Source organism: Dendropsophus ebraccatus, chromosome 3 (genome assembly GCF_027789765.1).
Source record: "Dendropsophus ebraccatus isolate aDenEbr1 chromosome 3, aDenEbr1.pat, whole genome shotgun sequence".
Classification (NCBI taxonomy): Eukaryota; Metazoa; Chordata; class Amphibia; order Anura; family Hylidae; genus Dendropsophus; species Dendropsophus ebraccatus.
The window spans coordinates 56,266,579-56,291,290 of record NC_091456.1 but is presented as its reverse complement, the minus strand read 5'-3'; the positions used below and the strand labels follow the sequence as shown (position 1 = coordinate 56,291,290).

Genomic DNA, 24,712 nt, shown 5'->3' with positions numbered 1-24,712 from the left:
AGGCTGTATACATGTATATTTGGGAGGGTGTACATTGTATATGATATGTCTCCTCAGTGTGTCCTCTCTCTGTACAGTCAGGCTGTATATGAGGGAGGGTGTACATTGTATATGATATGTCCCCTCAGTGTGTCCTCTCTGTACAGTCAGGCTGTATACATGTATATGAGGGAGGGTGTACATAGTATATGATATGTCCCCTCAGTGTGTCCTCTCTGTACAGTCGGGCTGGATGTACATGCAGGTGTGCTGTGCGTCTTGAGGCGAGGCCCCGCCTCCTCCACATGTAGGTTTGTTGCTGGATGGTGCAATCTTATTTCAGCCTTGCATCGGTACAGAGCGATCACGCGCCGAGCTCGTGGACAGTCAGCCAATCAGAAGTGCCGGCTGCCGCTTTCGTCCAACCATCGCCCGGGAGCAAAAATCACCATGTGAAATTGACCAATGAAAACAGCCCTGTCTGCTTAATATTTACTGAGGCTGAGATGCAGAGCCTGGACTGTGCACCAGTACCGCTTGTCCCCCGTACACTCCAGCGATCCCCCGATCATCAGCCCCTCTCACCGCCGCCATGGACGTCATCACACAGGTTCTCAATTTTGGTGCCGGCCCAGCCAAGCTGCCTCCATCTGTGAGTATTGCTGTTCTAGCAGCTCCAGGATATTATTGGATGTTATAGAATGGTGCATAGAGAAGGCTGGTGTATTGTGGGGTTGTGTGTATAACAATGTGAATGGGACTATTATTTGCCAATAATGTAAATGTCCCTGTCTGCATGCACTGTAAGCTGTGCTGCAGGCACATAGATAGGACTCCCCCAGCCCCCCATCTGTAAGCTGTGCTGCAGGCACATAGATAGGGCTCCCCCAGCCCCCCATCTGTAAGCAGTGCTGCATGCACATAGATAGGGCTCCCCAGCCCCCCATCTGTAAGCAGTGCTGCATGCACATAGGGCTCCCCTAGCCCCCCATCTGTAAGCAGTGCTGCATGCACATAGATAGGGCTCCCCTAGCCCTCCATCTGTAAGCTGTGCTGCATGCACATAGGGCTCCCCCAGCCCCCCATCTGTAAGCAGTGCTGCATGCACATAGATAGGGCTCCCCCAGCCCCCCATCTGTAAGCAGTGCTGCATGCACATAGATAGGGCTCCCCCAGCCCCCCATCTGTAAGCTGTGCTGCATGCACATAGATAGGGCTCCCCCAGCCCCCCCATCTGTAAGCAGTGCTGCATGCACATAGATAGGGCTCCCCCAGCCCCCCATCTGTAAGCAGTGCTGCATGCACATAGATAGGGCTCCCCCAGCCCCCCATCTGTAAGCAGTGCTGCATGCACATAGATAGGGCTCCCCCAGCCCCCCATCTGTAAGCTGTGCTGCATGCACATAGATAGGGCTCCCCCAGCCCCCCCATCTGTAAGCAGTGCTGCATGCACATAGATAGGGCTTCCCCAGCCCCCCATCTGTAAGCTGTGCTGCATGCCCTGCTAAGCACCTTGCAGGATCCTGCACCATAGACTTTCATTGCCTTGTGCCCGTCTGATGGTTATGGAAATAGAGAAGATGCTTGATGTATAAGTAAAGTTTGTATTATTTCCAAAATATTATAATCTAGAAATCACTGATTCATGAGTTATCTTAAAAGGAAGGGACGATTTCTTTGCAGATTTGTTGCAGGTTTTGACTTCCCTATTGAAGTATCAAATCTGCTAAATGTGAACATACCCTAAATACATACTGTGTTACATAACTATAGTGCTGCATGACGTGTGATGAGGTGCGAACAATGATGATTTAACTAAAAATGTATGAATATTGCAAAAACTGAGTACCAGTGAGTACTATGGCTCCTTTGGGCATGTATGGATGTCCATGCACCTTTCATATCATGTAAGAGAGTTAGTATTCAGATGGTGTGAGATTGAAGCCATAAATACGTCAAGACTCAATGGATTAAACTTTGTGCATTAGTCAAAACTGATAAATGTATAAAAGATCTTGTATAATGTTGGCTGCAGCAGGCTACACAATGCTGACTTGTTCTTCTGGCACAGATAAGACTCAATGCAGAAACCAATTGCATCAGCTGTCACTCTCTGACCAATAACAGGAGGAGCATGACTGGTGGGTGGGGGGGTGTTGGCTTTCCCCACAATAGTTCTTCCCAACTTTCCCAGCTTCTGCTCTGTCAGCGTTTATTCCCTCGCTCTGCACATTATTGCCTGAATTTATATAAGTTCTGCTTTCATCTGTCCACTACTTGTAAAAACATGTCTGGTACTAGTGGCAAGATGATTCTTGTGAAATGTCATTGTATGAAACCAGTGCTGTTTGATGCCCTAGTTATCATCTGTTCACAATAAAACATGACTGTTATATCTTGTGCAACATTAGAGTTTTAAAATAGATTTATTTTATTTATTTTGCAGGTTTTGCTTGAAGCTCAGAAAGAATTTATTAACTACAAAGGACTTGGCATAAGTGTTCTTGGTGAGTATACAGATTCTTTAAGGTTTTTTTCCATAATTGTCCAGTAAGTAAAGTACCTGGAAGAAATTATTTGGGTTTGTTATAGCGATATACATTGCTTGTCTCAAAGCTCTGCTGATTGAAGTGGCTTAGCTACCATAGCGGCAGGCCAGACATGTCAATTCTTTGAGTGGAGAAGTGTGTGAGGCCCCCTATTGAAAGAGCAGACAGGATTCGGTGCAGATTCCATAGTGTAAACGTGCCCTAAGGGTGCCTTTATTTGACAGATTGTTGAAGCCAAAGCCAGGAATGGATTTGAGAAGAGGAGAAATCTCAGTCTTTCCTTTATGGCATGTTCTCTGTTTATACTCTGTTCCTGGCTTTGGCTTAAAAAATCTGTCAGATAAAGCTCTCTGTGTAAAAGCACCCTAATACAGCTGTAACACTGCTCTAACCAGCGTCAAGAAAACTGTGCAAGAAGTAATGCTTTTTTTTTAGAAAGGAGGCACTTTTTCCCGAGTGAAGTCAGAACACAACAATTACAAGAAATAGGTCATGCTGTAGCTTGACGAAAACATAGCATGCTCTAGTGATTTGTGACATGAATAGCATTTTCAAATTAACTTATGTCCTATGTTTTTTTTTGTTTTTTTTTTCCCCATGTGTCCTACAGAAATGAGCCACAGATCATCTGATTTCACAAAGATTTTAAATACTACAGAGATTTTTATGAGAGAATTACTGTAAGTCCTTGGAACTGTTTAATGAATCTGTACTCAACAATGTTCATTATGTTTTTTTCTTTATATACATTCAAAGTGTGACTTTTCATATGTGAAATAAACCATTGTGCAATTTACGTTAGTTTTTGTTATCATGCTTTATAATAAAGCTATACTTACTTGAAGTCCAGGTTCAGGAAACTGGACCTGGATTTTAAGTAAGGCCTTATTCACACGTTCAGTGATTTTTTTAGGTTCGCATATTGGTCAGCTATTTTTAGTCTGTGATCCATGAAGAATGGTCTGCGATCGCATCTGTAGTCCATCCGTATCAGCAACAATGTTGATCTGTTTAAAAAAAAAATAAAAAAATATATAGCTAGTTTGCTTAGATTTAATCAGAGATAGACTTAGACTTATATTAGCTAATTGCAATCCCCACTAGGACATGTCTTATGTCCTCGAACATCTAATTTGAATTTGGAGCCAGAAATGCCTTAAAGTGTCTCTTCTTCCTATTCCCCACTGAATATAACTAGCTTTCCTCCAGCACGAGACCCATTGTAATGTAAGTCAATGTTCTCATAAGGTATTATTAGATATGGGTGGGGGGGGGGGGAAGTGCATGAGCACTCTGAAGCCTAGTCAGTGCCAAATTGAAAATAGATGTACGCTAGAGAACTGACTACATGATAAGACTTTGCAGAGAAAATGCACCAGAATCTTGTGCTAGAATTCTGGTGCATTTTTGGCTCATGGTGTTGCATGTTAGGCTATGTCCCTTTGTGCTCAGGCCTTGCACCTTTTCTGAAATATAGGGTGTGGTGTTGGGGTTCTAAAAGAAAGGGTCCAAAACTTGTAATCAATGTGGCACAAGCCATGTAAGACCATTTATTTGGTCCAAATTACTGCATTAGGCTGGGTTCACACTACGTATATTTCAGTCAGTATTGTGGTCCTCATATTGCAACCAAAACCAGGAGTGGATTAAAAACACAGAAAGTATCTGTTCACACAATGTTGAAATTAAGTGGATGGCCGCCATATAATGGGAAATATTTGCTGTTATTTTAAAACAACGGCTGTTATATTGAAATAATGGCAGTTATTTACTGTTATATGGCGGCCATCCACTCAATTTCACCATTGTGTGAGCAGATCCTTTGTGTTTTCAATCCACTCCTGGATTTGGTTGTAATATGAGGACCACAATACTGACTGAAATATACGTAGTGTGAACCCAGCCTTATTCTGTCGCATTTGCAGTAGTAAATCTGCTCCATTGTATGTGGCTGCAGATTTGATAGTGGGAGTTCTTCTATGTTTTAAAACAGATAGTGTAGTTGAGTGTAGGGTATATGTAAGGTCACAAGCAGCTGAAATTCTACAGATTTTAAAGTCAAATCAGTTGGGGTAATTAAGATCTGTGGTTCTGCCACATTCAACCTACAGCCATAAGTTGGATGTTGCAGGAAAAAAAACATCTGTATCTATGAATACCCGCCAGCCCTGCATCCATCTTCTCCTTTCACTGGGATTGAAATATAGAGCATTTAGGTTTGTGCGAACACAAACTCACTGTAAGCACGCTGAGAATCAGATACCCATAACAGGTGCTGAAAGTGTCCTCTATTTGTGGCTTAGCACACCTGGACCTGTTGGTCCATATTGCTGAAGGGTATTTTAAGATCACCCTCGATAAAGCAAGTATGCGAAACACGCGTTGCGTTGGGTGAGTGGTATGGTGGTCGCTGTACTAAGGACAAGATCTATTGGTAGTATACATTTATGGTATTTGATTTACATATGCTTTGTACTTTACTGTGTATTAATACTGGTCTAGTTATATGCTCAATGCTTCGTTTGTGTAAATCAACAGTAATATATACTATTTGTGCACTTTTTATAGCTGGATATTTGCTGTGTAGCTTAATTTACTACCACCAATTCCTTGGGGATCTGGTTATGTGTCAGTTCCTATACTGTGATTTTTTTTTTTTTTTTTTTTTAACTGTTTTGTAAACAGTCCTGCATTTTTTGTTGGTGGGTGTATTCCCCCTTTCTTTTGGTAAGGTATTTTAAGAGTTTACAGTAAGGGTCCTTATAAATGGCCTAATATGGGTGCATCTATGGAAGCAAAGGAGCGCTGATCACCGAGATCAGCGCTCGTTTGCAGTGCTTTTGCACTGCACAACTAATTGTGCGGCCATTTAAATGCATTGCTATCGGCCACGCATCCCCCATTTACTCAGATGTACGCCAGATTTACAGAGATGTACGGCCGGTAAACAATGATTTATAGGGCTGCTCAAAAGATGCTATCAGCTGACAAGTGGGTGCTTTCCCTCTTCTTGGCTGATCGGTTACACTTTTATGGGCCGATTATTTGAGTGTGCTTCAATTAATAAATTCTTGTTGATATACTTACTGTACTAACTTACTGATATCCATTATTTTTCATTTAAACAGAAATATTCCAGACAATTATAAAGTTCTTTTCCTGCAAGGAGGTGGAAGTGGACAGTTTAGTGCTGTACCTCTTAATTTTATTGGTTTGAAAGAAGCCAAATGTGCAGACTACATAGTAACAGGCGCCTGGTCAGCAAAAGCTGCCAAGGAAGCGGAGAAATATGGAAAAGTAAACATTGTCCATCCAAAGCTCGCAAGTTACACAGGTACATCAGCTCCTTAATCTGTTCAAGTTATTAGTAAATTTGAGGGGTAAATATTTGTCACTCCATAAAAACTAGTAAAGATCTGGTTGGAATACACTTCCTAACAGCGATATGTTCATTTTTTTTTTTTTTTTTTTGTCAGGCAGCAAATTGCACTAAACCAATAAGCAGACTGGAAAAATATGTTTGTTTTTTTTGCTGTTCTGCTCTATTTCCAGCTGATGAATAGCTGGGGTGGGGGTGGAGCTTAACAGTCTTTATGTTTTACTGCAAACAGATTACAGAGGCTCCAGCCAGTGGTCTTACAGAAAAGTGAAAAATAAAAGGGATTATGCTGATCCTCTAAGATTAGAGATGAGCGAACTGTTCGGACTTTTGGTCCGAAAGCAGTTCACTCTCTCGTCATGCCTGTGACCCCGGCCGCATAGTTGCGCTCCCGGGAATATGCGGCCAGGATATTCCAGGGAATCGATGTTTAAATCCCTGGAATATCCTGGCCGCATATTCGCAGGATGGCAACTATGTGGCGGGGATCACAGGCATGACAATAGAGCGCAGATGCCGTTGGACCAAAAGTCCGACGGTCCGCTCATCTCTAAGATACACTTATATGGCCTCTTCCCGCACTTCATATATCAAGGTTTATGCCTTGATGTAAACAAGGCAAAAATTTACACCTGCTCCAGAGCAGGTGTAATTTTTTGCACAATTCCTGCATTAAGCGCAGGGCCTCTTAGTGATTCTGGCAGGGTCATTGTGGGCGGGGCCTAATTTAAGGCTGGCATAAAAGTACACCAGTCTTAAGGTCCCCCATAGAGAATATTACTTTGACTATTTCTCAGTTTTGGTAAAATCAAAGCTGCAGCTGCATTTAAATTGCTTTAAGAAACCATCCCTGGTGTCTAGAGGGGGTGGGGGGATCGCAAACAATAAGACCTCATGTGGGTCTTTAGGTGAAAAAATGCAAGTGCTTATGGCCTTTTAGACACAAGGATGAAAAATGAAAGCACAAAAATGAAAATTGGTTCGGTCTTTAAGGGGTTAAAAAAGCACTGCTGTGCTCTCTGGCAGAAGACTTGCATGCCCGTGGGCTGGTCATGTTCCCACAGCGCAGGGTTATGTGGGCACCCACTGATTTCCTGAACTGCATTGGAACTCAGAAATCATGATACAATAGTGTTGGGGTAGTATAGGTATAGGGGTAGTTTGTTTGTTTAGGATGAGAGGCTGTAAGGGACTGTTCCTTACTGAAATTTGTTTTGATGCTTTATGTAATGCACAAGCAAGCCAAGTATACCCTTTTAAAAAGCCACATTATTTTACGCAAATGGACTTTAAAATAATTATTGAATATTTTATTTATTTTATTTTTTTGTTTAATAAATCAGTTTGTTTTTCAGAAATTCCAGATCCATTCAGCTGGAATCTTAACCCAGAAGCTTCCTATGTTTACTACTGTGCCAATGAAACTGTACATGGAGTGGAATTTCAGGATATCCCTGATGTAAAGGGAGCAGTATTGGTTAGCGATATGTCCTCAAACTTCCTATCCAGACCAATTGATATTTCAAAGGTATGTATTTTTTTTAAAACATTTTTTTTAATTTTATTATTTTTTTGTTTTTTTTTTATCCTGGAGGTAGCATGGTGAGTGTAAACTGCAGCCCCTCTTACCAGGCAGCTTTGTTTCCACAGTATGACAATTGTTCCAGTCTCCACTGTTTTATAAAGTGACATTGCTTGGTTTGTGGATTGGAAGTCACTTTCTCTGTGTAACTTAATGTGACTCTCATTAAATTAGCACTGTCACTACAAATAAACAACAAAAAATGGCCAGCACTCCAATGTCTCTGTTTACACTACGCAGGTTGCATGTCGCTGTGGCTAAAATACAGACAAAAAAACAGGCAAGTGCAACAATAGTGTGAACAGAGGCATTGAGTTTTTTCTCTTTGTGTTCTATAAAGGGGGGGGCTGCCTTCTGTTGGCTTGCACTCCACCTAACTCCTGTGGGTGTTTGAAATGAAGATTAGTTGGATCCTTCATGCCCAGTTTGTAGGCTTAATGTGAGTCCAAGAGGCCATTGCTAGTGTACGACCATCCCTCTGAGGTTCACCTTAATGTGGTGAGATGGTACACTCTGAACAAATAGTTTAGGAACCTCCCTTTTTTAAAATTTTTAGAACAAGTTTTTATTATGTGTACGCTGGAGGGTGTATGTATGGTAAGTCCTGACACTTGCAGGTTGCTGTTGCAGTTTCCTGTTTTTTATGTTATCAAACATGTCAAAAGTAATTGATCACCGCAGTTCTCACTGAGACCCACTCTGATCAGGAGAAATAGCAGTGGAGGGATTGCTGCTTCCGCTGGGCAGTGGATGACGCTGCTGCTATCCACAGCTTTATCTTCCGATCTAGTGGGTCTCAGCAGTGAGACCCGCTGTGATTAAAACTTTTGACATGCCTGATGGCAATTCACAAGTTATTTGTAGTGACAGTGCCCATTTAATGTCAGTCTCATTGACTTATGTAAATTGGCTAGTCATTTTGTGTCCAGCAGGGACCGGTACTGGTGTCATATCAGGAAACCTGAGTTGCCCAGGGAAAAGGGGAGCATGGTGTCCATTGAAATTATATAACTTTTATACTAATAGCCAACAAATAAAATGAGCACACTTTTTTTTCCAGATTGTTGGGGGGAAAAACCCTCAAAATAACCTGCTAATATAAAATATGGTACCATCACTTAATTATTTAATAGGCTGTGTTTTTTTTTTTTAAATATAATTTTTTTAAAGGTTTTTCTACTTACAAAAAAATGCAAATTCCCCTCCCACCTAACCACATATTTTTGCTTTTTAGTTTGGACTTATTTTTGCTGGAGCTCAGAAGAATGTTGGCTGTGCTGGAGTCACAGTGGTTATAGTAAGGGAAGATTTATTGGGTTTCACATTGAAAGAATGCCCTACTATCCTAGATTACAAAATCCAAGCAGGAAATGGTTCCCTGTATAACACGCCTCCATGTTTCAGGTATGTGAATTCTAGGTAACTGTCATTTGTTGTGTTTGTTGCCTGGCACTTAACCCTTAGAGGACCAGGCCAATTTAAATTTTTGTGTTTTCGTTTTTTCCTCCGTGTGCTTAAAAGGCCATAGCACTTGCATTTTTTTTTACCTAGAAACTCGCATGAGCCCTTCCTTTTTGTGCCACTAATTGTACTTTGCAATGACAGGCTAAATTTTTTTGTTAATGTACACTGCAAAAGCAGGAAAAAATTCAATGTGTGGTGAAATTGAAAAAAAAATAACGCATTTCTTTTTTTTGGAGGTAAAACTGACTTGTTATATATGTTCCTCAAGTCGGTACGATTACAACAATATGTAACATGTATAACTTTTATATTATGTGATGGCTTGTAAAAAATTCAAACCATTGTTAACAAATGTATGCTTTTATCCTTTGGTCTATGGGGCTGTGTGAGGTGTCATTTTTTGCGCCATGATGTGTTCTTTCTATCGGTACCTTAATTGCGCATATGCGACTTTTTGATCGCTTTTTATTACAATTTTTCTGGATTTGATGCAACAAAAATATGCAATTTTGCACCTTGGGATTTTTATGTGCTTGTGCTGTTTAGCGTGCGAGATCAGGAATGTGATTGATTAATAGTTACCAAACATGTATGTATGTATGTTTGTTTGTTTATTTTTATTTATAACATGGGAAAAGGGGGGTGATTCACACTTTTATAAGGGGAGGTTTTTTTTGTTTTTTTTTTTATTAATGACACTTTTTTTTTTTTTTCTTTAACACTTCTAGTATATGCACTGATCTCTCATTGAGATCTATGCTGTATAGATCTATGCATCCGATTACCTAATTAGCGGGCACGGCAATCGGACTGAGCCCGCTAATAGCCGCGGCGGTTCAGAGCGCGGCCCCGCGCTGAACACCCGTAGACGGCCCTGGCCGTACAGGTGCGTCCAGGGTCGTCTAGGGGTTAAAGTGATACTGTCACCCCCTTTTTGTATGAGGATTTCTCTACATAGCTGTAAAGCCTAAATTCTGCAGTTGTCATACCTTACTTTATAATAGATTTCTTGTTGCTTGGTCCAATGAAAAATGCTTTTTATTGTTGGTGGATTGTGCCAGCTGGGCGGGGCTTCACGGCAGCTGTGCCACTTTTCCCCACCCACATCAGTGGTGTAGGCCATGCCTCTCCGTGACATTATCATCGTCTAGACCCCGCCCCTTGGTGGCCATTGGAAAGGCCAGCCTAGAGGTCTACACACCCTCCAGGTCGACCCATACAGACGAGGGTGCTGGGCCTAGACGCTGATGATGTCGTGGAGGGGCGGGGCCGATGTGAGCAGGGTGAAGTGGTGCAGTGGTCGTGAAGCCCCGCCCAGGTGGCACTACTTTCTGCAAACAATTTTTATCCTTTGATATGTGACCCTTTTCTATTTTACCCTGTATTACCAGACTGTGTATCTCATTGCCAGATTTAGGAATGTTAAAATAACAAACTTTTGTTGTGTTTTAGCATCTACATTATGGGATTGGTGTTGGAATGGATTAAGAATAATGGAGGTGCAGCGTATATGGAGAAACTGAGCATTATCAAATCAGAAATGGTTTACAATGTTATAGATGAATCCAATGGATTGTTTGTGTAAGTTGTTAATTGTTTTTGTTCTTATAGGGTGTTTTGTAAAATGCATGAAATATGTTGATGAAACTTTTTTATTTTTTTTTTTATTTTAGCCTTAAAGGGGTATAAAACCTGCAGGTAAATGCAATTTAGTATTCTATGTAAGCAAACATTTTAGGCTTACTAGAAGTTGTCGGTGATTCCCTTTTAATGGGTGTTACTTATGGGGAGTTCGGTAAAATATTTGGGATTGGGATTATGGGATTTATGTCCTTCTTAGGCTATGTTCACACATTTTTTTTCAACTCTGTTTAAAATGACGTCCATTATTTTGAGTCTAAAATAACGGCCGTTTTTCGAAGCCTGGCATCCCAGGGTGTTTGCACATTATCTTAGTTTAGGGTTACTAATTGCCCTTTGGTTGTGGCTTAATTGAAAAATCCATTGAATTTAATAGTAAAAACGGAGAAAGAACGTTGACAATAGAAGAACTGTGTGTGAACAACTAATACAAAACGTCCGCTATTTGCAAAAAACGTCCGAAAATAATGTTCATGTTCATTATTTTGACGTCCGCGGCAAAAACGTCCGTTTTTCCAATGCATTGTGTGCATAGGACGTCCGTCTTCCCATTGACTTCAATGCAATTGCATTGCAGTCAGTTATATTGTGGCAAAAACAGACCATTTTTTTAAAATAGCGAAATCGGATGTTTTTTTTTTTCTCAATTTTTGACTTTGTGTGAACATAGCCTTAGTCTGCACTTGAAATTTTAATTTGTAATCTAGTACTTACCTAAACAGTGCTATGTTAGGAATAGAATTATAGTACGTTTCTGTACTTGGCTAAATAGGTTGAGGTTGCTATATGAATCATATGTGTTTTCCAAACAGGTACAAAATTTTCTGAGATCACATTTGATCTCTAAGTCTTGATAGGAAAAGCAATTTTGCCCAAATCAAACACTAAGGGGCATATTTATCATTGTTTTTCCGCAGGGCATAAAATACGTATCATTTATGAAGACATTTGCACTATTTTTGAGCAGTTTAAGTGGGCTATTTTTTTTTTTTTTTTGTAGCCAGATTCATCATGTGTGGGTTTTATTTATTTGTTTATTTTATATTTGGCGCCAAAAAAATGCAAGCACAAATAATGTGCAAATTCATTGAGGCCTTTGCACCTAATGATAAATTTTGAGCCCAAAAAAATGCCCCCCCCCCCCCCCCCCCCCCAAAAAAAAAAAAGCACAATTGTTAAAGAGGCCCCTAGATTTTTCTCAGATTTTCAGATGAGTGATTTTCATCTATTCTAACAAGAGAACCACAATTTTCTTATTACAGGTGTCCTGTAGAGAAAAAAAGCAGGAGCAGAATGAATATTCCTTTCCGTATCGGAAGTATCAAGGGTGACAGTGTCTTGGAGAAAGAATTTCTTGACAAAGCTGTGGCTCTTGGCATGATGTCTCTGAAAGGGCACAGGTAAAAAAAAATTATTCTTGCAGTATCTAGTTTAAGATAATTTCTCATTTTTCCTCAATCATCATAGAAATAATTTTTGCACAGTGTATCTACAGTAGACAGTAATGCCACCTGATTGGTTGATTTCCGTGTTGGTGAATGGAGTATGTGTATATTTAATGGAAATGAAGTTGTGGGTGCTTTCGTCCTTTTCTGCTTTACCCATGTAATGTGTCATGCAAATGGTACTGTCTGTGTGCCATATGCAAATGGTACTGTCTGTGTGCCATTTGCACATAGTGGGATCAGTTGGACTGCTGTATTGCAGTAGCTGTTATTGTATGGGCAGCACAGTGGCTGAGCGGTTCGCACTGTTGCCATGTAAATCCCACCAAGAACAACATCTGTAAGGAGTTTGTATGTTCTCCCTGTGTTTATGTGGATTTCATTCAGGTACTCCAGTTTCCTCCTGCAATCTAAAAACATACAGGTAGGTTACAAGCTATGTAAAGTGCTGCAGAATAGGTTGGTGCTATATAAATAAATCAGTTATTAACAACTTTGTGATTTCACAGAATTCAAGGACATTTGTAGAAGACATGATCTTGTGTTCTTCACAGGTCACAAAGAACACACAGATCATGTACTTCTGTCCTGATGCTATAATATTAGTACATTTTTGACAGTTCTTCTCCACTACTAAGGACAAGTTAAAGAGCTTCCTGACTCTTTAGGTGATTTCAGTGGAGCGGTCAAGAGTGCTCGGATTTTTTTTCACCTGATCCTTTTGTTCTTAGAGGTATAGACTAATGCCAGAGCAGTCTGACCACAGCCTACCCTCAGGAAAAATAACTGTTGTCTGAATAAATGTTTTGCTGACAGTTATTGAAAATGGATGGAGAAGTTTAGATGCATCTGAAATGGTGATGAGCGAGTACTAAAATGCTCGGGTGCTCGTTACTCGAAACGAATATCTCCCGATACTTGAGTGCTCGTTTCGAGTAACGGACCCCATTGAAGTCAATGGGAGACTGGAGCATTTTTGCAGGGGTTCGGTAGAGGGAAGGTCGTGTGAAAACCTGTCAACCTCAGAAATTGATGGAAATGGACAGGAAACAGCAGGGGCAGCATGTATGCATGCCTCTGAGGCTGCCTAATGGCACCATTATGCCTAATTCTGTGCAACAGCCTGGTTAAAACAGGTAGGCATATGGACCACCCCAAAACTCAGCCTGACACAGCATGGCAGTGAGAACACAGGGAACCATTAAAACGGAAGTAGCATATCATGAACCAGCCAAAAATTCAGCCTGACACAGCATGGTGGTGAGGACTGAGTGAACAAGGTAGAAGCGGTAGCCAGTGAGCCTTACAAAAATTATACCAGACCTAGCATGGCAGTGAGCACACAGAGAACCATTAAAAGTGAGTGAGGAAGCAAGTGAGCCTTCCAAAAATTATACCAGACACAGCATGGCAGTGAGCACACAGAGAACCATTAAGAAAGATTAATAAAAATTTAAATTAAGAAAAAAGTACAATATATCTATACATGGTGTCTTAGTAAGGGGTGGTGTAATACATCATAGTGCAAATGTTTGGGGGGGGGAAAGCACACATCCTTCTAAACTATTAAAGTGGTAAAAGTGAACTCAAACTGTGCAATCAAGCAACAACAACCAATGAAAAGTGAAATAAATGCAGAACTTTAAACTTTTACAATGTGAACTTTGAACTGAAAACAGTCACCCAACAATAGTGACATCCCATTCCCTAGTTGACTAATGTGACAGTTCTAAGTGCTAACTGGTTTAAGTGCTAACTAGAGATGAGCGAACCTCGAGCATGCTCGAGTCCATCCGAACCCGAACTTTCGGCATTTGATTAGCGGTGGCTGCTGAAGTTGGATAAAGCACTAAGGCTATGTGGAAAACATGGATATAGTCATTGGCTGTATCCATGTTTTCCAGACAACCTTAGAGCTTTATCCAAGTTCAGCAGCCCCAGCTAATCAAATGCCGATCGTTCGGGTTCGGATGGACTAGAGCCCGAACCCGGTTGGCTCATCTCTAGTGCTAACAAACAAGCATGAGCACAGCTAGATAGATTTCTCTCTCATACTGTGCAAACTTATAATATGTATATATCCCAACAAATTAAACTGAAGGGTAACCATAATTTCCCCCTCGACATGACAGCACCAACCAGAGAGAGGGACCCCGCCTCCCCAGGGACAGGAACCTGAAGAGATAAAAGAGCAGGCCATCCTCTTCCTCCTCAGTGGTTTCCTGTCCCTGCGGGAAGCCTGAAGAAAAGTAGGAGACCGGAGCTCCCTCTATTCCCTGGGGCTGTAAGCTGAGGGGGATGCTCTAGAGGCCGTAGTTCGGCCTAAGTCCTACTCACCCTGGAGACTGAGGAGACATCGGGATCGGTTCCCAGTCAGGCCGGACGCAGTACGGAGCTCCGGGGAAGCGCTGTGGCGCGCCGGAGGGTCCGGAGGATTGGGGCCTAGTATCGGAACTTCCGGAAGTGACGCGCGGTGACGCGTCTGGAAGTTCCGGAAGCCGCGTCACACGCCGGAAGAGCGCCGGATGCCGGAGGCTCTTCAGTGAGGAGCGCTCGTGGTGTCATAAAGGCGAGAGTGTGGCGCAGGCGGTTGGGGGTGAGAAGGCCGGTCACTGGACGCAGCGATGAGTGAAAGAAAGGAATCGGAACGGACGGCAGAAAAACCCAGGGTACCAGAGGGCTGAGGGTCACTTGGAGGTAAGACAAAAAATCTCTCAGGGAGCTGACAATATGATGTTTTCTTAGGAGGAGGAGGTTAAGAGATCCTCAAAATCTACTAAGAAAGAATGTAGGATCTGTAAAGTCAGGTTGCCGGCTGATTTGGATCGTCCTACATGTGACTCCTGTGTGAGCAAGATGGTGTCAGCAGAAGTCCCTAATATGTCTACCTTGCTAGCATCCATGAAGTGAGTGATTCCTCTGTTGTTGCCCAGCATATTACTGGTGAAAGGTCAGCACATAGCTAAGGTGGTTTTTTGTGTTTTCCTATTTTTAGGGAGTTGATTAAAACGGAAATCCAGAACTCTCTAAAAGTAGTCCCACCTGTGGCAGCCCCTCTGGTTGTGGAGGCTGCGGGCCCCTCGCATGCAGGTGCGGGTTATTCTGATCAGGAGGCGGATGGGGCAGAAAATAATACCTCTGAAATAGAGGAAGCTAATGTGCCAGAGGAAGATGCTGGAGGGAAGCCATTGTGCCCCTTAGAGGATGTGGACTTTTTAGTTAAAGAGGTCCGAGCTACTATGCAGCTGGAGGAACAAGTAGCGCCTAAGTCAATCCAAGATATCATGTTTGGGGGGCTGGAGGAGAAAAAGAAAATAGTCTTTCCAGTCCACAGAAGCATCTCAGCCCTTATTAAGAGGGAATGGTCCAAGCCTGATAGAAAGGGGTTTGTGCCCAGAGCGGTAAAAAGGAAATACCCTTTTAACGACTCAGAAAATCTAGGGTGGGTCCATCCCCCAAAAATAGATGTGGCCATTGCCAAAGTCTCAAAGAAGGGAACTCTCCCGTTTGAAGATCTGGGCACCTTGAAGGACCCAATGGACAAAAAAGCGGAGGGGTTCTTAAGGAGAGCTTGGGAAGCCACAACAGAGTCCTTTAAGCCGAGTGTAGCAAGCACTTGTGTAGCTAGGGCTATGTTATTATGGTTGGCACAGTTGGAGGAAGGGCTGCAGTCTGGTGAGTCTAGAGAAAATCTGTTAGCATCCTTGCCCAGGCTAAAAAAATCAGCATCCTTTTTAGCGGATGCGTCTGCGGATGCCTTGCGGTTTTCCGCAAGATCCACAGCCCTGTCCAATTCAGCCAGGAGGGCCATATGGTTAAAGAATTGGTCAGGAGATGCAGTGGCCAAAACAAAATTGTGTAACATTCCCTGTGAGGGAAATACATTATTTGGTTCAGTGCTAGAAGATTTATTAGAAAAAGCAGGGGACAGGAAGAAAGGGTTTCCCTCTACTTTTCAACCAGGAAGGTTCCAGTCCTTTCGGGTACAAGGAAGGGGAAACTTCCGGGGTCGAGCTGCAGATAGATCAAGAGGAAGAGGGGCATCCAGAGCTAGGGGATACCTCTTCAACCAGAAATCGGACATGGGGAAGAAGCCAGCCGGCCAATAATTCAGAGCAAGTCGGAGGCAGATTGAAGTTTTTTTTTTAGTGAATGGGAAAAGATCTGCGGTAGCAGTTGGGTTCTCAGTTATATTAGAGAAGGAGTTACTTTTGACTTTGTGTCATTACCCCCTACCCGGTTTTTGGTGACAAGAAGTCACATGGGGGAAATGGGTCAGAAGACCTTAGAGGGGGAAGTTATTTCTTTGATAAATAAAAATGTCCTGGTACCAGTGCCAGAGGCTGAAAGGTGTCATGGCTTCTACTCTAGCCTTTTTTTGATCCAGAAACCGGATGGCTCCTATAGAGTTATTATTAATTTAAAACCATTAAATAAGTATCTAAGATACCAAAAATTTAAGATGGGAGACGGTCAAGTCTACGGTTAATTTACTTAGCAAAAATTGTTTTATGGCATCTATTGACTTAAAGGATGCCTACTTACATGTCCCTATACACTCACAATTTCAGAAGTACCTACGTATTGCTATATGTATAAATGGTTCTTTGTTTCACCTCCAGTTCCAGGCTCTTCCCTTCGGCATAGCGATAGCGCCCAGGGTGTTCACCAAAATCGTGGCAGAGATGGCAGCGCATGTCAGGGAAGGGCCAGGTCTGTTCATCCCTTATTTAGACGATTTTTTGTTGGTGGCTGAATCAGCAGAGTTATTACAGTCACTAGTAGATAGAACTTTAGCCATCCTAGGTAGGCTGGGCTGGATTGTAAATTATGAAAAATCTTTTTTGTCTCCAGCGCAAAGGAAAAAGTTTCTGGGGATCGTTTTAGATTCTTCTGTTCAAAGGTCTTTTCTGCCAGAAGAAAAGATCCAGAAAATACAATCCACAGTGTCGCTGGCAGTAAGAAATCCCAGGCTCACAATCAGAAGGGGTATGTCCTTGCTGGGGTTATTTACGGCAGCTATTCCAGCAGTCCCATGGGCGCAGACACACTCCAGGCCCCTTCAGACATATCTCTTAGATCTTTGGGACGGATCCCCGGGAGGGCTAGACAGATCCATAGTGTTGACAAAGGAGGTTGTGAAAAGTTTATCCTGGTGGTTGAAGACAGAGCATCTTTCGGTGGGGTTATCCTGGGTCAGGAAATGTCCTTTAGTCATCACTACAGATGCCAGCCCCTCAGGTTGGGGAGCCCACTTAGGTAGTTTGGATTTTCAGGGATCATGGGATAGTTCCTTTGAGGAAAGATCATCTAATTTTAGAGAGTTGGCAGCAATTAGTGAGGCTCTTAAGATGTCAGAGGGATATATTAAGAACTCAAATATTAATGTGCTTACAGACAACTCCACAGCGGTTGCCATAATAAACAGGCAGGGTACCACAAGAAGTAAGAGTTTATTGAATCTGTCTTATGAAATTTTTGCCTTTGCAGAAATAAATCTCCTAAGCCTCTCGGCTGTCCATCTAAAGCAGGCATGTCCAAAGTCCGTCCGGAGGGCCATTTGCGGCCCGCGTTCCGAACTTTTACGGCCCCCCAGGTATCCAGCTTGCTATTATCTGCCTGTGTTATAAAGCATATAGCATGTAGCATGTAAAATGGTCGGCCCTCGCACATGTTCACTTCATCAAATTTGGCACTCTTCGAAAAAAGTTTGGACATGCCTGATCTAAAGGGATCGCAAAACATAAGGGCGGACTACTTAAGCAGAAATCGATTAAAACAGGGAGAATGGAAGTTGAGCCGAGAAATCTTCCAAAAGATTGTACGTCTGTGGGGAAGTCCGGAGGTGGATTTATTTGCAACCAGGGAGAATCGACAGATAGATCGGTTCTACTCACTGTCCCCCATGGACAAGCCGATGGCGGTGGACGCCCTGTCACAGACATGGGGGTGGGATCTAGCGTATGCCTTCCCGCCAATAGCCATTCTCCCAAGGGTGTTAAGAAAAATCAGACAGGATCAGGCGAGAGTCATTCTGATCGCCCCGTTTTGGCCTCGCAGGGCCTGGTTCTCAGCCCTCAGAGATTTGTCAATTGCGGATCCGTGGGTGCTACCAGAACTACCAGACCTACTATCTCAGGGCCCGATTCTGCATCCACAAGCACAACATCTACACTTGACGGCTTGGCTCTTGAGAGGATGATTCTTAAGAGCAAGGGGTTATCAGATTCCGTAATTTCTACCTTGCAGCTGAGCAGAAAGCCGATTACCTGCAAAATTTATTTTAGAATCTGGAAAACTTTCTTTAATTTTGTGGGAACAAGACAGTTAGATTTTAGTAGTCCAAATATAGCGAAGATTCTTGATTTCTTGCAGAAAGGGTTGGAGAAAGGGTTAAAACCAGCAACCCTGAAAGTGCAGGTGTCTGCGCTAGGGGCATTGTATGATCAACAGCTAGCCAGACATCCTTGGATTATGCGTTTTTTTAGAGCTTTAGTAAAAATATGTCCCAGGGTAGTGAATAGAACTCCTCCATGGGACCTAAATGTGGTCCTAAATGCTTTAATTAAAGGGCCCTTTGAGCCATTGTCGGAAGCTTCCCTTAAGATTTTAACGTGGAAAACAGCCTTGCTTGTGGCAGTTACTTCAGCCAGAAGGGTTTGTGAGATAGTCCACTTGTCTAGTTCAGAACCTTACACAAGAATACTTTCAGATAGAATTATTTTTAAACCAGACCCCTCTTTCTTACCGAAGGTAGTCTCTAATTTCCACCAAACGCAAGAAATAGTCCTCCCATCCTTCTGTGATAATCCCAGGAATGATAGGGAAAAAGAATTTCACTTGCTGGATGTAAGGAGGACAGTGATTAAGTACTTAGAAATAACAAAACAGTTTAGAAAGACAAATTCCCTGTTTATACAGTTTGCGGGTCCTAATAGAGGTGATAGGGTGTCTAGGGGGACCCTAGCTAGGTGGATTAGGCAGGCTGTATGTATGTGTTACTCGTCTTCTGGTCTGTCTCCTCCTCTCTCTGTAAAGGCCCACTCTACTCGGGCAGTGGCCACCTCCTGGGCCGAAAGGGGAGACGCCTCGCTGGATCAAATTTGCAAGGCGGCAGTATGGTCGTCACCGCACACTTTTTTTTTTCGTCACTATCGGTTAGATCTTTCTTCTGCCTCAGAGCTTGCTTTTGGGAGAAAGGTGTTACAAGCAGTGGTCCCTCCCTAAATTCCATCTCTGGTATTCTCTCTGGTTGGTGCTGTCATGTCGAGGGGGAAAACGGAAATTACTTACGGTAATGATGTTTCCCGGAGTACATGACAGCACCATGGTATAACCCACCCTTTTCTTCTCTTTTCTTTTCTTTTCTTTTCTTTTCTGTTCGGCTTCTGTTGGCACTAGGGTGTTCACAGGGTGTTAATGTCGGAATTGGTGATAGGGGTACGGTTATAAGTGTTTGTTGTAACTAATAATTCAGGCTCTCTTTGGTCTCGGAAATTCACTGAGGAGGAAGAGGAGGGCCTGCTCTTTTATCTCTTCAGGTTCCTGTCCCTGGGGAGGCGGGGTCCCTCTCTCTGGTTGGTGCTGTCATGTACTCCGGGAAACATCATTACCGTAAGTAATTTCCGTTTTCCAAATTTCTGACATGTCACCAAACTTGTTAGGGTCCAAGTGCTCACCCTAACCCTACTTGCTTAAAGGAAGGGGCAGAGGGCCCTCAGCAGAGTGTGGCATCTGTTCCTTCCTGATCATCACTTCCCGGATAGACAAACAGAAACAAAAAGGTGACTACCTGACCACCTCTGCCCTATTTTGCTAACTGTTGGGGGTAAGGAGGCTGACATGTCAATATGAAAGTTTATAGTCTCGTCAATCGTTCTATGAAGTGATAGTTACTCTCCCCTTTAAGGCACAAACCGTATTAACAAACTATTAACTGTGGCGGTGTGTATCCTAAACGTCATTTTTGTCAACTCCATTTCCTCACTCTCCTCCTCACTTTGAGTTACATCCATGACAACAACCTCACTGTCTGACAACCGGGTCTTATCGTCATCATCAGATCCACTCTCATCACCCACTCATAGTTTGGACAGATCGACTGCTTCGGTTGCTCTGACTCAGGGAAGGGTCCAGAGTTCCTGGGAGCATGGTGGTGGATCTGAATCCCTTCTTTCCCTGGAGGGGCCAGGCTGTGGGGAAGGAGGCTGAGCTAATGGAGCAAGGGTTCCACTCCCTTGGGTAGTGTAGGTGAACTGCGTGGAAGACTGGGTGGTGGATAAGTTACTGGACACATTATCCGCTATCCACGTGATCACCTGTTCACACTGCTGCGGTTTCAATATCTGTGTACCTTGAGAACCCCGTAAGTTGGGCAAAGAAGCTAGGGAGTGGACGTCTGCGGTGTGCCACTGCTACCTCCTCAACAGGTGCTGCTGTGTCACCCTGCCCTGAACCACGGCCTCTGGCGACAGCATCACTTGGAACCCCACGCCCTTGTCCTCGACCCTTACCCCTGGGGTTCACCACTTTATGGACACTGCACAGTATGGAACTTAGATAGGCCTTGCGTATGAAATACAGAAATCAAGAAAAATACTTGTGCTCCCGCAAGTTTTGGGGGGGCTGTACTGTACAATCTGGTAGTGGCTGGACCTATATGCACTCTGACACCCCATTACAATGAGCAGTGAAGTGCTATGCAGGTGTACTACAAATCCCAGCAATACAGTGTAGTACCCACGAGTTTTGAGGGAGCTGTACGGTACAATCTGGCTAGGCCAGCTGTCAGTCAGCTAGACAAAACAAATAAAATAAAACAGCTGGCTGGTTGGCAGGGGCGCGATCGGGGGGCCCCCGGCAACCAGTCCCGCTCCTCCGCAGACGTGTGACGTCAGAGCATGGCAGTGAGGACACAGAGAAGCATTAGAAGTGAGTGAGGAAGCAATTGAGCCTCCCAATAATTAGGCCAGACACTGCATGGCGGAAGAAGACTTGGCAGTTGGCTGAGAATTGAAGGAGGAGGAGAGGAGATAACCAGAATCTTCATGTTGAGCTGCTTTCCCCGGGTGGACAGTTGAATTCAGGTGAAATCCAGGCTTTGTTCATTTTTATAAATGTCAGCGCTGTCAGTTGACAGGTGGGTGCACTTATCAGTGATAATGACACCAGCTGCCCTGAAGACACGCTCTGACAACACCCTAGCGGCAGGACAGCCCAGCACCTCAAAGGCGTAAAGCGCCAGTTCGGGCCATGTATCCAGCTTTGCAACCCAGTAGTTGTAGGTAGAGTGATCAGGAAGGACGTTGGTATGGTCAGCAAGGTACTCCTTCACCATCTTCCTGAAGGCTTCCCCCCTACTGTCTAGACTGGGGATGGTTGACATAGTCTTGCTGGGGTGCCATGAAACTGTCAAAAGGCCTTGGAGAGTGTTCCCCTGCCCCTTGACAAGCTGCCTGCTCCACCGCTCCTCTCCCCCGCTCTTTGGCCCACAGAACTACGTACTCTGGCGATAGTGGTGTCAGATGGGAAGTACATTTTCAGCTTCTGCACCAGGGCCTGTTGATATTGATTCACACTCGTACTGCGTTCATCAGCAGGAATGACAGTGGAAAAGTTCGGTTTGTACCGAGGGTCCAGGAGGGTGAACACCCAGTAATCTGTGTTGTGCAAAACCAGTAGTCAACATGGATGCCAGTTAAGGCCCAGCAACAAGGAGGCAAGGGCAGGCACACACACCAGTAGTCAACATGGATGCCAGTTAAGGCCCAGCAGTAGCCAACAAGTAGCCTTCTACCCCCACCACCCTTTCGATTTTCAATTTGACTGCAGCAGTTGGGGTAACATTCCCTGCATAATGTGACTCACCACCTCTCCCCCCACCGCTGTTTTGATTTTTAATTTGACTTTGATCCTTGAGGATCTGGCAATTGTCTCATGCAAAGGGATCATCACTTAAGTGGTAGTGTACTACAAATCCACTAGTTTAGGGTAGGCTGGAGGTACAATCTGGTAGTGGCTGGACCTAGACACACTCTCTGACACCCCCGTCCCCCCCCCCCCTCCGTCCAATGAGCAGTGAAGTTCTATGCAGGTGTACTACAAATCCCAGCAATCCAATGTAGTACAGCAGCCCCACCAGCCCCAAAATCAAAAGATTACACTGAGCACTTCTTAGGGGTCTGTATGCAACACCTAATGTCCCCTTTCTGCCAGCAGCCGATCACCACAGTGTGCTGGTTAAATCGTGGTAGCAGCACTGCAAGTCCCAGCCAGCAGTCTGTAGTAATACTATTAAAAAACGCCTTTAAGCCCTGATGAAAAGGGCTGTTTGTATTGCTAGTATTCCTTGCCTACTGGAATGCTAAATCCTACACTGACACTCTCCCTGAGAAGCAGCAGCTCTGTTCCTAATCTCTCACAGCATGCGTCTGAAGCGAGCACTGCCGGCTGCGCGTTTTATATGGCAGGGTCATCTGATCTGGCCAACCAATCGCTGCACTCGACATGCATGGGTCCCACGTGATCGCAGGATGTACCAAAGAGTCTCCTGCATGTTTATTGGCTGAGAAATAGCGCCCAAACTTACAGGAAACTGATGATGATGATATATTCTTGAGTATCGTGAGATGCTTGTCCGAGTAACAAATACCATCGTGTACCCTAATACTCGATCGAGTACCAAGCTCGGACGAGCACGTTCGCTCATCTCTAATCTGAAACAAATTTCCTATAGCAATATTATTCTTTTAATATTAAAGGGGTATTCCAGCAAATAAAGAGTTGCATGCCATGCAGCAGCACTAGCAATACTGAGCCTCCCCTGATGACTGATGTAATGCACGATGACATTGGAATAGACATTAGACATGGGGAAGCTGTCTGTGTCACTAGCACTGCAGGCTCAGCTGCAGCAGAGCAAGGAAAAGCTGACAGTTATCTTTACTCGCTCTGCTTCACTGCTAGTGACACAAGCATTAGAATAGACATTAGACTTTGAGAAGAAGCCTATGTGTTAGAATAGATATCAAGGGAGGCTCAGGAGCAGTGCTAGAGATATGTAACTGTGCCAGGACAGGGCTTGTGTAGCCCTGCAGTTCCTAAGACAGCTATTGGTGGCAGCATAGGGGCTACTGTTGTAGTGTGTGTGTGTGTGTGTGTGTATGTTTGTATATATAGTGTATACAATTTTGTTTTTTTTTCCCCCATTTTTGCAATATTACATAGTTATTTTTGTGAAATAACTGTGAAAAAAACCCACCCACCTATGATGTCTGTATTCCCTAAATGGACAGAGTTTGCGCACTTAACAGACATTTTAAAGTATATTTTTAAACTTCCATTTTCTAAGCTTGTGTGACTTTCTCTTTTTAGATCGGTAGGAGGAATCAGAGCTTCTCTGTACAATGCCGTCACTGTGGAGGATGTTGAAAAACTAGTAGATTTCATGAAACACTTCAAGGAAACGCACCAGTGATGAATTGATCCAAAGAACTTCTTCTCTCTATATTCATGACGCTACTTTATAAAATATGGCACTTAAAGGAATTATCTGAGACTTTAATAAATTAACTTAACAGCAGGAAATGCTATAAAATAGAAAAACAACAATAACTCACCTTCTCCACCACTTGCATGGAAAGCGCTCTTGGGCCCCCACAGTCTTTATTTTCCTGCAGTGATGATGTGCTGTACATCCACATGATGTCCTCAGTCAATTACTGGCCTCTGCAATTATGTGCTGAAGATGCTAGCATCACTGTTAATAAAATAAAGACTGTGGTGGACCGCCAGAGCAGATCTAACATATTATGTTTTTTGGTTTATTTTATTCTTTTACATATGATACAGTTTCCTGCTGTTAGGTTATTGATAAAAGCCCCAGCACACTTCTTTAAAAGAGAAGCTATTTTCATAGTGTATGGATGATTATTTGGATACTAGTCACTTTTTTTGTACTAAGAGAACAAACCAATAGTATTTTTACATTTTCTTTGTGTTTCTTGTCATTGGTGTTTGCAATAACCTGTCTTGACCAACTCTGGCCTTTGTATGTAAAAGGGGTTTCACACAGTTTTTTGTTAACCAAAACCAAAAAGGAAGTTCAGCAGGAATAGTATAATCCTTTGTATTTGCCATTCATTTGAATCCTCTCTCTTCTTTGGCTCAAAAAACTGAATTAAAAACCTCCATAAATAGTGCCATGTGGAAATCTCAAGATATGTGCCAACCGTTGAATACCTTTTCAGCCAGTGTTTAGGTTTCCAGTCACGGTATACATTCCTCTATTTGTTTAGCGACTGTTCTATATCGTTGGTCTAGCTGCTCATACTCATTTTCTTATCTGTAAATAGAGGTCAGATGTGTTTTCCTGAGATAATTGCTGTGCCTGCATATTGTTATGCAAAAAATAAACTGTGTATTGTGGTATCCAGAGTACTTAGCATTTTTGTTTTTGAGGGTTTTATACAAAGAAAATCTTCAGCCTAATGGTAGATATGCTAGTAACAAAACAAATCATGCAGTGCATGAAAGCTGCATCTAAATAATCCCTTCTTCTTACCAGGCCTGGGCTCAGCGTTGCCCTGACGCTGATCCCGGCTCGGCAAACTGTAGATCTGGTCTGCAGCAGCCCAGAGTAATACAGCACTGATCTAATCGATCAGTGCTGTAT

The 24,712-nt window shown here is 43.2% G+C and overlaps 1 protein-coding gene across 2 annotated transcripts; it reads left to right on the top strand.

Annotated features, from left to right (window-relative positions):
• The first annotated feature begins 342 nt into the window (after nt 1-342).
• Nucleotides 343-24,502, top strand: PSAT1 (phosphoserine aminotransferase 1). 2 transcript variants are annotated; one of them, XM_069964249.1, is made up of 9 exons: nt 343-631; nt 2,426-2,486; nt 3,139-3,208; nt 5,657-5,862; nt 7,251-7,435; nt 8,724-8,893; nt 10,406-10,534; nt 11,857-11,994; nt 23,413-24,502. In XM_069964249.1, exons 1-9 carry the CDS (start codon nt 572-574, stop codon nt 23,513-23,515), a joined length of 1,122 nt encoding a protein of 373 aa, XP_069820350.1. In that variant the 5' UTR covers nt 343-571; the 3' UTR covers nt 23,516-24,502. The 2 variants fall into 2 exon arrangements, with proteins under 2 accessions (XP_069820350.1, XP_069820351.1); XM_069964250.1 differs by having other exon boundaries at nt 345-631; nt 7,263-7,435.
• The last annotated feature ends 210 nt before the right edge of the window (nt 24,503-24,712 follow it).